The sequence below is a fragment of the Heloderma suspectum genome, chromosome 10, assembly GCF_057233095.1.
Source record: "Heloderma suspectum isolate Gila_16-S chromosome 10, 16-S_ref, whole genome shotgun sequence".
Lineage (NCBI taxonomy): Eukaryota > Metazoa > Chordata > Lepidosauria > Squamata > Helodermatidae > Heloderma > Heloderma suspectum.
Window position 1 is genome coordinate 1074522 of NC_139467.1, and position 15482 is coordinate 1090003.

The 15482-nt window shown below is 45.5% G+C and overlaps 1 protein-coding gene across 1 annotated transcript in view; it reads left to right on the plus strand.

Moving 5' to 3' along the window:
• The window catches only part of ZC3H4 (zinc finger CCCH-type containing 4), a 37729-nt gene that overhangs the window by 6086 nt on the left and 16161 nt on the right, over positions 1–15482 (plus strand). The window contains exons 2-7 of the mRNA XM_084814519.1: positions 4563–4779; positions 5427–5537; positions 5909–6125; positions 8191–8333; positions 8420–8516; positions 8728–8864. Coding sequence (XP_084670645.1) covers positions 4563–4779; positions 5427–5537; positions 5909–6125; positions 8191–8333; positions 8420–8516; positions 8728–8864 — 922 coding nt within the window. The remainder of the gene's footprint in view (positions 1–4562; positions 4780–5426; positions 5538–5908; positions 6126–8190; positions 8334–8419; positions 8517–8727; positions 8865–15482) is intronic.

Below are 15482 nucleotides of genomic sequence, written 5' to 3' on the forward strand. Positions count from 1 at the left end.
ATCCAGCAGACTGAAACTCATGGATTATTCTTCTCTACCCTAAAACACCTTAATGCTGTTCAGATTCCCTCTCTCCAAAGCATTCATTCATAGGGATATGAAGTGTTGGATGTTCTTTTTGAATTGTTTCAAGAGTTGAACAGTTAGAGCTGTTAAATTGTCTTACAAGATTCGGTTCTGTTTAGGTGTTAGAAATTACAGTTGCACACTTTTCCATTTGTGGGAGGTTTCTACCAGCTTTAACCCATTCCCTGTCTGAAGTGGAACATGCCCTCTGGAAATGGTGGCGACACATCACAGCCCATAGGCAGCATACTGTGTCTTGAGAGGTGTTTGTGTGAGGACAGCAGAGGAACTGAATTCTGTGCAGGGCTCCAGCAACACGCTGGCAAGCTCTTTGGGAGAAAGCCAGTGGCACCCCTTGAGCCAAACAGCTCCTGTGTTGTGGGGCAGCCTGTGGAGGATTTGCAGTACAGCACCAAGTCTTTAAAAGTGTGAGCAGGAGAGTAGATGCTGTAGTAGTGAGGCATGAGACATTAATACACCTGAAGGGCAACCAAACCTCATCTGAGTCTCAGCTTGGCTTCCTCCTCACGCCCCCCCGCTCAAAAAAACAATTCCATCAGTAACATAATAGGGCCATTTCTGTGGTGGCCCCCACTCTGTGGAACTCCCTCCCTAGGGAACCCCGTCATGCCCCCTCTTTAATGAGCTTCCGTCGTGCGTTAAAAACGTGGTTGTTCAGGCAGGCATTTGGGGTGGGTTAGGGTATTTTAGAAAATGTTTTTATGGTAGAATTTTATTGTTTTAAACTGTTTTATTGTATGTTGTACATCGCCCAGAGTGGCTGGGTGACCAGCCAGATGGGCGATTAATAAATTTAATAATAAATAAATAATAAATAAATAATAGCAGGAGAGCAGATCTCGGCTCTTGCAATACTACGGTAGTTCCAGTGACTACCTGCAAGTATGTTGTGTTACACCAGAAAGGATGTGGGCATGTGTGGGTGTGCTACCCTTGGTACATCTCCATTTTATGGAGCTGGGCATTTCCTCAAGTGCCTATTGTAAACACAGGAAGCCAGATTGAAAAGCCAAGCTCAAGATCCACTGGGCTCAGTGTATTAGCACAACCCGCCCAGCAACTATTGACTGTTGTAGGATAAGCAGATGAGGCTGGTTCCTCATGTGAAATACCCCAATGTGAAATTTAGCAGCCACCTGATAGTATTCTGTTTTTAATGGAAAGTGCCTGGCACAGGGGTGTGGAGATGGTAAGGCCAAACCTCTGAAGCTTCCAGACTGGTAATAGTGGCATGGGGCATTGCTATAATTTCCACAGGTGGCTGCCTGTGCAGGTATGCGCTTCGGAGCATAGGAAGCTACCTTAGACTGAGGCAGACCCTTGGTCCATCTAGCCCAATATTGTTGACACTGACTGGCAGTGATGTGGGTTTTCCTGAAAATTTTGAATCTGAAAATTTTCCAATGCAAAATAAAGTCATTTGCATATGCATCAGAACATTTTCAGTTTGCATCAGAAGATGTTCTGATGCCCTAGATGAGGAATGGGCCAGTTGTGACCCTCCAGACATTTTGGCCTACAATTCCCTTCATCCCTCACCATTGGCTATGCTGGCTAGAGCTGATGGGAGCTGTAGGCCAAAACCTCTGGAAGGTCATAAGTTGCACATCCCTGCCCTAGAGAGATCAAACTTTGCATGTGTATTTGACTTGTGCTTAGTTAACAAAACATTAAAGAAGTACTCCATGTTAATTTTTTGTCCCAACACACCCAAGTATTTGAGTTGAAATATTTGAGAGAAAAAATTAAAGCATGCTTAATATGATCTAAATGTTCTATTATATAGAGATTTTTATTGAAATACTTGTAAAAATTTAAAGACAATAGCATGTGCTTCTCTTAGGTTGTTTAAATTTAAGGCAAAAACGAAAGGTGCTGAAAACTATTGACACCCTAATTAATTTTAGCAACTGAAAGATATGTGCATGATATGTTGACAACCATTCATCTATTTGGAGGGAGTTCAGTTCTATTTCAGTAAGGTTGTTGGGGCACCTTCAGTTTTGCTATCACTGTTTATTAGTTCCATTTTACACTGAGACATACATGTATTACAGTGACATAGATGTATTCTCTCACATATGTGTTGAAGATAATCACCTGAAAAACATTAATTTCAACTATGAAACTGCCAAGCTTGCCTCATATTGTATTTGCAATTGACATACGTTTATTATTATTATTATTTATTAGATTTCTATACCGCCCAATAGCTGGAGCTCTCTGGGCGGTTTATAAAGATTAATTGTTACTAATCATTGTTACTAATGAACTAATGAAACGGAAAATTCTCCATGGAAACGCTAGAATTTTCTGTCCCACATCACTGCTGACTGGCTGCAGCTCTCCATGGTTTCAGGCAGAAGTCTCCCCCAGCCCGACCCGGAGTTGCCGGAGATTGAACTTGGGACCATCTGCTTGCAAAGCAGGGGCCCTGCCACTGAGCTGCAGTCCTTCCCCGTGCTTCTTTGCTTGTACAGAGGTTCACCTCTGTTAAAAATGTCATGTGTGAAGCAGTCCCAGTGTCATCTTTGTATCTTGTGCTGGAGTTTAGCTGCCTCGGAGCTCAGTTTCTTTGGGTTTCACCGTTGTGCCGTTCGGCTCAAAAGTACTGGAACACCACATGTTATTTTGCCACAGTTTTTAAAACGTGATCCACTTGCTGCTGGCCTTTCAGAACTCCGTAATTGTGCAGACCTTGGGTTGAATTTAGACTTAGTCATACTTCGAGTAGACCCATTGAAATCAAAGGGATTTAAGTTGGTCATAACTAACTAATGTCCCATTGCTTGTTGTCAAAAATGATGCCAGGCTTGGATTCTAAGAGAGTATATCAGGGTACATTCTTGGACGAATAATAGCTGATGCCATCTGTTCTTTATGGACACCTAAGGCTGCAGTCCTAGTCACACTTACTAGGGAGTAAATCCCTTTGAACTCAATGGGATTTATATCTGAGTAGGATTGTGCTGCAAGAAGCTTCTTGTGCCTCTTTGCATTTAGGCTGCTGTCCTTGAGAGATGCCTTGTGGCAGAGCAGAAGTGAGTGCCTGTGCCAGCCTTTAGCAGGAGCCCCACAATGAAGCAGATTTCCTTTCCATGAATATTTGACTCTCTAGCCTGCATTGGTTGTCCCATAGGTTTGTAGGCCAGCAAAACCTCAAGTGGCTGAGAGGGTCAGCCTATTAGTTTCACTTTCAGAGGAGAAATCAGCGAATTTCTCCTCTGGTGCCTGTTGTGTGTATCTGTTGTCGTGGGATAACAACAGTGGGCAGAGTGGTGGACTGAGACATCTGCTGGCCTTTTCCCATTAAGGAAAACAGGCCTTTTCCCTGTTGTGGTCATCTGTGGGAGAACACCAGGACGCAGTGAGTGAAGAAGGGACTGTGTGTGCTTCTAGGCCCACTTCGCCAAACCTGTGTAGGAGACAGTCCCACTCGTTTTCCCAATGAAGGGCTCGGGCATATGCCTGCTGTGAGCAAATGTTCAGAAGATTTTAGATTAACTTTAAAAACAAAATTCTGATGCTATGTTTGTCACCATGTAGAGAAAGACTGAGCTACTGTAGCAGAGCGATGGTGAACATGAGTGGAATCCTTTAGCCAGGGGCTCAGTGTCAGGCCTTGTTTGCTTTCCTGGCTTTTCCTCCTCCCCAGTGTCTGTAAGATGGCGATAATGAAAATGTCAAATCTTTTACAACTAAAAGGGTGAGCTGCTTCCTCAGTAAATGCTTTTCTGGCTTTGGATTGAGGATGGAAGTGCTGGGCAGTTCTAGTACTTACTATGTTTAGAAGGCACAGAGAGGAAATGGTAGTTCAGCCGTAGCCTAAAGCAACCTTCCCCAACCTGGTGCCCCTTGGATGTGTTGGCCTACAACTCCCATCATCCTCGGCCAGCATGGGCTGTGTTGATGGGGTGATGGGAGCTGTAGTACCAACACATCTGGAGACATCAGTTTGGGGAAGGCTGGGCTAAAAGAAAGGCTTTTTCTCTCCTAGCACACCACTTTTCTGTTTGCTCTTGAAGGCGTCCCTTTAAAACTTATTCTGTGGTGGCAACCAAAGGATTATAATGAAGGTAAACCCCAATTTCTATTTAGATAATTAACTGTTGAAGAGGACACTGTCTCAAATTGCTTTAACACAGATACTTCCAATCACAGATGTGTTTACACAGTCAGAGAAGCAGCATTTGATGGCTGCATTTGTTGGTATGTCTGTGCGCATGTGTTTGTGTCCTCTCCCAGGAATATAGTCTTGGGGCTAGAGCCATATTCTTTTTAATGTGTGTCCAGCAGAGTGGGGACCTGTTCTGGGAAGTGGCCCTGGTTAATTCTTTTCCAGTGATCTGCTCAGATTGTAAGATTTGAAAAGCAAGTGACGCTTGGTATTTAACATAGTTTTCAACTTTGAAACTTACCTGGGTTGCCTGACTTGCTTCTTTCTGCCGAGTAATTCTGATTGTGTGTCTTTTCAGGGAGGATGGGGAGCTGGAAGAAGGGGAACTGGAAGATGATGGAGGCGAGGAGCCCCACGATGCTTCAGAGTCACATGAGAAAAGTCGGAAGGAAAAAAATGAGAAGCATCACACTGACTCAGATGAAGAAAAGACTCACCGGAGGAAAAGGAAGCGTCGGAAAGAGCGAGAGAAAGAGAAGCGGAGATCAAAAAAGAAAAGGAAATCCAAGCATAAGGTGAGCGCGGTAAAGTGAGCATCAAGAGTACTGAGTTTAGCCTCTGCTTTGTCCTGTCCTTTCATGCTTGCTCAGATCTGGGGGCACTCGGGGAAGGCCAAGCACAGGCTGCCGTCCTGCGTTAAGCCTCTGCGAGGATTTCAGGGGTCCCAACATCTGCTGTGCAAACGGAATCCTGGTCATAGAAATCACGACAAAGGGGAGTAGTGCATGTGCTCTAGGAAGGTCCAGGAGCAGTGGAGGCACATGAATAAGGTGGAGCTGTTGAACTAGAAAGAAATACTGCAGAGAGTGACTAAAAGGTATATGATACTAGAAGAGAACTTCCTTGATTAGAAACAACTACTAATTCACACTTGGCCCTGGAGAAAATGTACAGATGATATGAGGAGCCAAAAGTGTTCGTCAGATTTTCATGTAGAAAAACCAAATGGTTTGTAAAACTGTGGAAACTATTCTAGGAGTCCCAATTTCCAGTAGCATTTTTTGCCTGAGTGCTGTTGAAATCTGCCTGTTTTCCTCCTGTGGCTCTGGGATCTGATAGTTGCTCAGAGGGACTGGAGCAACTTCCAAGCCTTAACCGGAACTGTATAAATAAAATGGGGGTGGAGTATGATGGTCTGTAACAGCCTTTCCCTTCCTTGCAGCGCCATGCCTCTTCAAGTGAAGATTTCTCAGACTACAGCGAGGACTCAGATTTCAGCCCAAGTGAAAAGGGGCACCGGAAGTACAGGGAGTACAGCCCCATCTACTCGTCTGTAAGTACCGGGTGCCAGAAATACATTTGACTGTGGCTAAGGAATCCGGCCTAGTACAGGCTGTGGTGCCACAGGCACTGTGTCTCTGGCTGTGGACGCCACTCCCTCCCCGTAGCTAGGCAAAGGTTCCTACACAACAGGAGCCAGAGTTTAATGTGTTGGAGATGATGCTGTTTGGGCCTCTGTGTTGGAGCGAAAAAGGTGCCAGAGTGATTGTGCCTGGTCTTGCTAATTGCTTGAAACGGATGGTTTGGGAGAGGATGTTGGTTTATAAGGTATATCGGGGGCCTGTTTGTACTTCAGAGGCTCATGTTCAGCTTATGCACCATCGTTCATTCATTCTACATAACCACTTGTGTGTTTGCCTGCAGTCCCACCAACAGTACTCATCATCTCACAGTGCCCCAAAGAAAGGATATTCCAAAATGGAGAGCAAGAACTACCCCATGTACGAGGAATATGAGAATGAGGGTTACTGTGACTATGAGGGAGAGGATGATGAAGACATGGGGAAAGAAGAGTATGATGACTTCACGAAGGAGCTGAACCAATACCGGCGGGCAAAGGAGGGATCGCACAGGGGGCGAGGTATAGCTGTCTTCCATAACTCGCAACCCAGGTTTTACAGGGCACCCAAAATGCTGCTTGGTGGCTATTTGGCACAGAGGTTGAAGCAGTATTTATGGAGTGTCTGTACTCTGTTAATTCAGTTTGACCCCAGAACAAAAATAGATACACATCCAGAAAGTCAGCAGTCATCTGCCATTCAGAGGAATTAGACTTTCCTTTTTAAATGTTATTCATTTATTCATTTATTAAATTTCTTAATCGCCCATCTGGCCAGTCACCTGGCCACTCTGGGTGATGTACAATAATACAACAGTTTAAACCAATAAAATTCCACATTAAAATATATTTCTGAAAATACCCTAACCCACCCCAAATGCCTGCCTGAACAACCACATTTTTAATGCGTGGTGGAAGCTCATCAAAGAGGGAGCATGGTGGAGTTCCCTAGGGAGGGAGTTCCACAGAGTGGGGGCCACCACAGAGTAGGGCCCTCTCCCACATCCTCACCAGCCTAGCTGTCCTGGCTGATGGGACGGAGAGAAGGCCATCCGAGGCTGATCTTGTTGAGCAGCCTCTCTGGTGTTGCTGGAGGTGCTCCTTGAGATAGGCTGGGCTGGAACCATATAGGGTTTTAAAGGTCAAAACCAACACCTTGAATTTGGCCTGGAAAACAACTGGTAACCAGTGCAACTCCTTCAGCACCAGAGTGATGTGATCACACCGCCAGCTGCCTTTAATCAGGCAAGCCTCCGCATTCTGCACCAGCTGCAGCTTCCAAACCATCTTCAAGGGTAACTCCATGTATGGCGCATTAAAGTAGTCTAGATGAGAGGAGACCAGGGCATGTACTACCGATGGGAGCAGATGGTCAGGAAAGTAGGGTCGCAGCCGCCATATCAGATGGAGTTGGTACAGCGCTGTCCGGCTCACAGCTGACACCTGAGCCTCCATGGACAGCTGGGAGTCTAAAATGACCCCCAGGCTGCAGACCTGGTCTTCCAAGGGTAGCCGTACCCCATTCAACACCAGGTCAGCATCCCCCAACCTCCTCTTGTCTCCCACCAAAAGAACCTCGGTCTTGTCAGGATTCAGCTTCAGCTTATTCCTCCCCATCCAGCCACTCACCGTCTCCAGACATTTGGGCAGGGATTCTACGGCCAACCTTGGTGAAGATTTGAACGAGAGGTGGAGCTGCGTGTCATCCTCGTATTGATGACACCGCACCCCAAACCTCCTGATGGTAGCCCCCAGCGGTTTCACATAGCTGTTAAATAGCATCACGGAGAGGATGGAACCCTGTGGCCATGGGTCCGAATCCTCCTCTCCCGGTGCTACCCTCTGGTACCTGCTGGAGAGGAAGGACCAGAACCACCATAATACAGTGTCTCCAACGCCCAACCCCTCCACGCGGTCCAGGAGGGTACCGTGGTCGACGATATCAAAAGCTGCTGAGAGGTTGAGGAGAACAAGGAAGGAGCACCCACCTGTATCCAAAGCCCTTTTTAAATGGCCAGCAGCACTGACTTTCAGGATGAGTGCAGGTTCTGGGGCAAAAAAACCCAGAGTGCAGAGGGCTGGGCTGGGCTGGGCTGGAATCAGGTTTGTAGTCCTGCTTCCTTCCATCATGAGTGAGGAATTGTGTGGCTGCTGCCTGTCGGGCTCCTATTGAGCTGCCTCCAGAAGAGCCCTTGGATGCTCGTTTTGGTGCATCTAGATTCAGATTGGCTTTGGTACCAAAGGTGCATTAGCCTCTTGAGTCCCCAGTATTCTCAATGGAGGTCCATTGTCACAGCAGTGCTGCTTTTATTTCCTTTTCCTTTGAAAGCTTAGTCCTAGGAAGACAGGCGTACACATCCCTCTTGTATTGTGTCTACTGGTTCATGGAGCCCAGACTCGTGGAGACATGCCCGTGTGCCATTGCAGGACAGTTTTTCTGTTCTCAGTAGATAGAAAGAGATGCAAAATGCTTTTGTGATATTTCCTGTGTGTAGCAAGCCCTGTTAGTGTGTTTCACACAATATCTAGTTATGTGCTGGGGTCTCATCTGTTTTTGTTTTCCACCTTGTTTGATTTGTGTCAACAGGGGGTCGTGGCCGAGGGCGAGGCTACCGTGGGCGTGGAAGAGGAGGGATGAGAGGAAGAGGCATGGGTCGAGGTGGCCGTGGCAGGGGAAGAGGAGAGCACCCTGAGGAGGAGGAGGAAGAAATGTATGAAGAGGAAATGGAGGTGAGCTGAAACATTGGGCCCTTGCACCCAGCCCAGTTTCCTGTTGTGATCCGGCCATGTTGATTTCTCCTCTTTCTGAATGGCAGTACTGTGAAGGAGAAGAGCCCGTGGGTGAGGAGGAATACGATGATTATTCCAAAGAGCTGAACCAGTATCGCAGAAGCAAGGAAGGGAGGGGCAGAGGTATGTGGTCGTGACAGGCTGAGGCTCCAGCCATGTCAGGTGAGCCATAGGCTTCCCAGATGTGGGTTGCTCTGTGGGGTGTCCTGGCCCTGTGTGTAGACTCAGCTTTTGTTTATGCCACCACAGTTGGGTTCAGCAGCATAGTGGCCTGTCTGGGCCTAAACGCACTATGCACCACCAGTTCTCATGTAAGAAAATGGCCTTGTTTCAGGCATGGGTCGTGGCCGAGGTCGTGGTTCTAGGGGGCGAGGAGGCAAGGGCATGGGCCGAGGAAGAGGCCACCGAGGAAGAGGAGGCAAAGGAGGTGGAATGAACGAAGAGGACGACTACTATGAGGACGACATGGGGGTGAGTAGAATCATAGAATACTAGGGTTGGAAGGGGCCTCCAAGGCCATCGAGTCCAGCCCCCTGCTCAATGCAGGAATCCAAGTCAGAGCATCCCCAACAGATGGCTGTCCAGCCTCGTCTGGAACGCCTCCAGTGTGGGAGAGCCCACCGCCTCCCTAGGGAATTGGTTCCATTGTTGTATTGCTGAGTGACAGCCTTCAGCCTTCCTAGTCTCATTGTATGCCTAACTTGAGCCCTGTGGGGTAGGTGCTCCTCTTGTTTCTTTGCTGCCTGAGAACTAGCAAACGGACCCAGCTTCGCACAGGTTGGGAAGAGCCCTCAGTCTGATACAACAAAGCCTTACACACTTCTCGGAGTTGAAGACATTGTGCCTGCCCCATCTGAGTGAAGCCACACCCACTGGCACTTCTAGGCATGGCCTGTGCTGCGGAGCACCCCAGATGACATTCAGTTATGGCATTAGCAGAAAAGAAAAGAAAAACTTGTATAGAAAGCTCCAAGTGGAACATCTCAATCAAGAAAAGAGACTGAGGGAAGAGGATGAAATGTGCCGATGGCAGGGGGCAGAATGTAATAATGGGTGGAGTTAGTGTCAATTGGGAACGTCAGTTAATGAGTAGGAGCTGAGGCAGTTGCTTGGATAGAAGAGAAAGCGAATTAGTTGAGTTAGAGGTGGGAGCTGACAGGGATAGCTGTTAGTGAGATCACAAAAGTTAGGTGAGGCTAGTGGGAACCATTGGTTTTTATTCTTTTTCAGATGACTACTTGCTCTGGATGTAGTTTGATACAGCAAAGCCTTCAGGCAAAGTTACACGGAGTTACTGCCAGAGTTGGACACATTATGCCTGGCCTGGCCACTAGGCATAGCCCCTGCCATGGTGAACTCCATAGCCCCTTGAGGGAGGGGTCTGTCCATTTCATTCCCCTGAAGAGGGGGGGCTGCCCAGCAGAAGAAGGGAGTGGGCAGCCATATAACTCTTTCCCTCAGACTTCTCCCTCCTGCCTTCAAACTGTCTGAACTGCAGAACTATGTTCTGGTGAAGAAAGTCTGTCATGTACTGCCTGAATATGGTACCGCAGGCTTCAATCTCACAGACACATTTAAATTAATTATAAATAATGTGTTTTAAGAAACAAAAAAACCCTGAGGTGTACACCCATAAGGTCCCCTTAGTCTGCATGGCAAGTTTCAGGTGTCTCGGTTTCATGGTTTTGGAGCTTCAGGTTTCTAGGTTTCATGGTCTTGGAGGACATACAAACAGTTACATTTAAGCAATACATCTTTAAAAATTTTGATTGATGGCCATTTTGTTTCAAGATGGCAGTCAAAATGTTCACTATGCCTAAAGCCATCCCAGATAGAGATAGAACAAATCCTGAAAGTTTCATAGCAATCGGACATAAGGTTTTCAAGTCCACTGAGGACATACAAACACTTCCTTTTATATACAGATATATAAGATATAAGATAAGAAGAACAGATGAGGGCTTAGTCCCCACAAGGCAGAGAATGCTGTCAGTAGATGGTTTATCTCGGGTGAGCAGAAGGTAGATTTTTGGACTTCAACTCCCAGAAGCCCCTGCCAGCTTGGACAGTGGTCAGGAATGCTGGGAGTTGAAGTCCAAAACATCTAGAGATCTGCCTTCTACCTTCCTCTGATTTATCTGACCCAGGAGGTAGTGGCTGGCCTATTGGGGTTGGGATTGCAGTCACCCTTGAAAGATCAGATACGCATTCTGAGGGTGGTTATAGATTCAGTCCTATTTTTGAAGGCCCGTGCAGCTCCTCTCACCTGCTAAGCCACTGTGTCAGCTACAAGCCTGGCTGCTTTTATAAATGTTCTGGTAACCTCTGATCTGGATTACTGCAGTGCATTATGCCAGGGGCTGCCTTTGAATATGATTCAGAAATGTCAGGTAGTGCAAAATGCATCTACCAGCTGGGCCCAGGAACATATTCTCCCCCTCTCATAATACTAGAACCCAGGGCATCCCATGAAGCTGATTGTTGGGACAGGTAAAAGGAAGTAGTTCTTCACACAGCACATAGTTAAACTGTTGCAGAACCCAGAGTCAGAGAGACCACGGAGTGAAGGAAAAAGAGATTCTTTATTTAACGCGTGGGCTTAAGGCTGGAATCTTTCCCAAAGAGCCAGAAGCCCCGCAATACATCAGCAAATTGTTTTTATAGACATTGTGACACATATGAAACGGCTCCTCCTCCCCCTCCCGTGTGGGGTTGCAGTCCTCAACATTTCTTCTCCTAGCACCATTGTTTATAATACAAGAACTGGGTTATAGGGTAGCCATGATAAGGAGAGAACAGAAGAGAACAGCAGAGAACAAGATATACAATTGTATGACCTTTGACAAGATAAGGAATTCCTGTGTCTCGTCAGCTTACAACAATATATTCAAGGGAGAAAGAGCTCAGCAAGAACATGAAGCATGAGACTGCATGAGGCTACTTAGTCTGACCCCCGATATGGCTGCTACATTCCCCCCTTAAATGCATAATTTCATTACAATTATAGCATTTCTGATAACTATACAAAGCTTTTTGTGACATACATATTACTTAGCCTCTTGTTGGGCTATTAGAGCGCAGAGGGCAGCAGTTTTACTAGCTGAGACATAAAACAGATTGGTTAAACAGCGCATAAGACAAGGAACGCAGAGACATAACAGTATCTCTATGAACAACACTGGTAGAATTAGGATGAACAATGCTTTTAAGCCAGCTAAGATTTGGAAGCCAAGGGGTTAACTAATTGAGCTAATTGTTTTGTCTTATTGTTTTGTTAGCTACTATATTATTGTGCAGCTTGTTGATCTGTTCATCTACAGCATTGCCATTATCAGTTAAGTTAAAACAACAGAGCTTTTGGTGTGTCTTACAACTTAAATGATGAAGAAGGAAGAGGTAATCTATACCAGCTCTATTTTCTAGAACTGCACCTCTTAGATCACGCAACTCTTTATTTAACAATGACAATGCTCGTGAGGTGGCATGTATGCTTTTGGCTAAGCTGCAAGCTAACCGGTTGATCTTTAGACCATTAGCCAAGGCTAAACCTGGAACCCCAACCAGTGACATTGCTAAGGCCAATTTTTCCGAGTCAGAATATAACTGCACATGACTATTACAATTTTTAGTTAGTTGGAGTGCTCGAGGCCGCCGTCGACGGATTTTCTCGGGCCACAGGGGAAGAATTGGCACCAGTTCAATTGGCGGCTGAGGCAACATGGGTGGTTATTAGACAAGTTGGCAGGAATGAATGACCAAGTGCGGGAACTACATGTCTAAAACCATCTATGAGGCAAAAGTATGTGGGCATCATTAAAAGATATGTTTTGAATTTTATTACAGTGGAAGGGGGCCAGGGATAGCTTTATATTTTCTGGAAAACTTTTGACAATTAAGCATTCGTGCACACGTAGCATTTGTTTCAGCAATGATGGGGGTGTGTAGAGTGAACTCTGTAGGGGTAGGATCTTTGCAACCACGCCCCAATTAGCATTTTGGGAATAAGTTAAACTTACACCATAAACTCTTAACATTGTATCTTTTTGAATTTTCCCAGGATGTCTACAGACAGGTATTAGGCAAAAGCTAATAAGCCTGTTTGCAGGTATACCTCTTGGCAAACAAAAATGTTTTACTCTCGTGATGTTAGCCAGGTGAAGCCAGTAATTATCAGCAAATCACTGGGACAAACTTCTTCCAGGGGCAGACCCCCCTTTTTGCACCTTATTAAGGAGACACAATGCAACACTACTAACACTACAACACGCATGTTTGATCTTCTTTGGGATCTGACCGTACGCCGGGCAGCTATTCACCTGGCAAGCTGCAGTAGGGTCTAGTCCCCTTCTTCAATTCTCCAGTTGCAAGTCTGACCGTACACAGGGGGACAGTCTCCCGGTGTGTCCACAGTAAGGTCTAGCCTGAGTCTTCTTACTGCTTTTTCAGAATGATTTTTAAAGGATTTTCAGGATTTCTGTTTACAGTCTACTCTCCCCCTCTCGCTTTCTTGACTTGTGTCTAATGTATCCAGGGTTTAACTCCAGCTGCTTTCATAGCTGCGGGGGTGGAAAGTATGAGAGTTTTCAGTCCTCTCCATCTGGGAGTCAAAGGGTTATTTTTCTCTCTTTAACTCATACTTTAACTCTTGGTTGGAAAGGATGAATTTCTGTGATGGGAATGGCTTATTTTCTAAGACAAAGCGACGCTGGGCTTGAAGAACTGTGCTCAGTGTTTGGACTTCTTGTTTAAGGCTAAGGTTTGCTTGCTTTTGATGCCGCTCCAGTGTCAATCATGAAGTCAATGTCACGGCCCCTCTCAAGCTGTCTCCCTCTTCGCCCATTCTGGCCCCTTTGGTTTTCTCCTTTGTGTATTTGATTTATTTTATTTGGGCATTCATGCCACTAATGTCCATCTTGTCCACACTGGGCACACTGGTTCTTTGTTAAGAATTTTTTGCCTCTGCCGGGTCTTCTTCTTTTCTTCTTTCGTCCACGTCTTCTTGGGCCTCTGGGTTGAGGGGGGTATACTGGCGATAGGCATTTGAAAGACGCTCCATGTACGCTCTGGGGCCTCGGTGGCACCTTGCAGCACTTTAGACACTTTGGTCATATTAATTGACTTCTTCATACCTGCTTTCATGGCTTCTAACAGCAGGGTTTGATAAAGGGTGAGGCGCTGTAGCCCCACTTGTGTTTTGGGATTCCAGCGGGGGTGGGGGGGTTTACTTACAAGGAGACTTTATTGGGTAACTTACAGCACACAGGCGTACTTAATGGCTGGATCAGACAGCTTCTCTGAACCACGAGCTATTGGGCTAAATGGGTTTTTATACCATACATGTTACCCATGAGGCAGCACAACACTAGCAAGCATTTTCAGCATAGGCTAGAAGTGTTTGGTTCTCAGGAACAGCTTCCTGTAAACAACTTCGCTTCCCAAAGTGCTTGATAACACTTCTATTCATTAGTATGGGAAGACAAATTTTTTCTCTTTCTTTTGCTTTCTTTTTCTTTGCTGATCTGTCTGTATTGCAGATCATGTTTCAAACTTTTTATATAAAACTTTCTGCTCCATGCACCAGCCTTGTCTCTTTATTTGTCTTTTTCAAGTTAAACTCACTTACTTAAACCTTTCTGCCTTACACTAGTCCCAATGACACACATTTGGGATAGGCTCTTCTTCTCTTTCTAGTTACATTTTCTTCATCTTAAAGAACTATTACATTATTGTGGCTACTTTACCCCAGGTAATAAGCTCCAGGCACAATCAGCTGCTTTTAATTTACCCTGGGTGCAACTATGGCCACGCTTCTTCTCTACAAATGTTTTTTTTCTTTGCCTCTTGCCTTTTCTTTCTTTTTTTTCCTCCCTTCTCTATCTGTCTTCTACTTTCTCTATTCCTTTTCTACTTGCTTTTGTCTTTTTTTCTTGTCATCCATTGGGAACCACACTTAGTATCATTTGGAGTTGCAACTAACACTAATCTGCAAATATCACATATATTTTATGATATTTAAGAAATCATAAAATATACACAACAAACTTTTTCTGCAATTTAACACAATGAATGGAAAGCACTTTTAGCATGGTAAGGCATGATGGAGCAGATCCAGCAATCATACTGCTCTTCTGGCTGAAAGCTCAGGGCCCATTAAAATCAAGGGACGGGCATACTTACACATGCAAAGAGTTCTAGGTCACCATTTTTGCATCGGCAACTCTATGCTGCATGAGTTCTGGCAGAAGGAAATCTAAAAGTCATAGATCAAACTCAGCCTGCTATACACTGAGCTGACTACAAACACAGACACACGGTCCACAGCGATGAGAGTTCAAGTTTATCCAAAGCTTCACAGCACTGTCCATGGCAAGTCGTTGACAATTTAAAATTTTAGTCCATGTGCAGAGTGTCTCTAAAAATTGATGGAGACATTGATGGAGGCAAACAGAGAAGGCTCTGGGCAATGAAGATGCGATGTTTCCAGCAAAGGCTCTCCACTTTTGCATCAGTTTAAAAAGGGAAAGTGTGGCCCTACACCCCTTCTGACAGACAAGGGCCTTTAACTTTTTAGCAAAGCCTCTGTCTAAACAGAGCGGCACAGCTCAGCTCTCTAGCCGTGACGCTTTAACTTGGGCAACTCTTCTGTAAATTTTATTCTACTTCTGTCAGGTTCTCACAGACATTTTAAAAACTTACTCTTTTTTTTTTCTTCTAACCTGGTACACGAAAGCACTGAAACACTGAGTGCCGAAACTCAGGACGCTGGGGGGTGATGGGCATCGCCTTATACTTGCATTTTTCAGGCAGCCATTAATCTTCGGGGAGGCGGTGGGGTGATTTGCAGGACTTCAAAGGCAAGCTTCTCAGTTTGTTTGTATTTGTAAATCCCAAGCTCAAAACAGGACACGATGAGGTACAGGGCAGCCAAATTCTTGCTTTGGCACGGGCAACAAATAACTCGGGTCAGCTTTCTTCGCTGGGGTCTCTTCAGCACACACACTTAGGCAGTGTAACACTGGACAGTGAGATTTCTTCATTGCAGGGAATCCCACGGCAAAAGCTTAATGGTTACGCTCTTCAGAAATCATA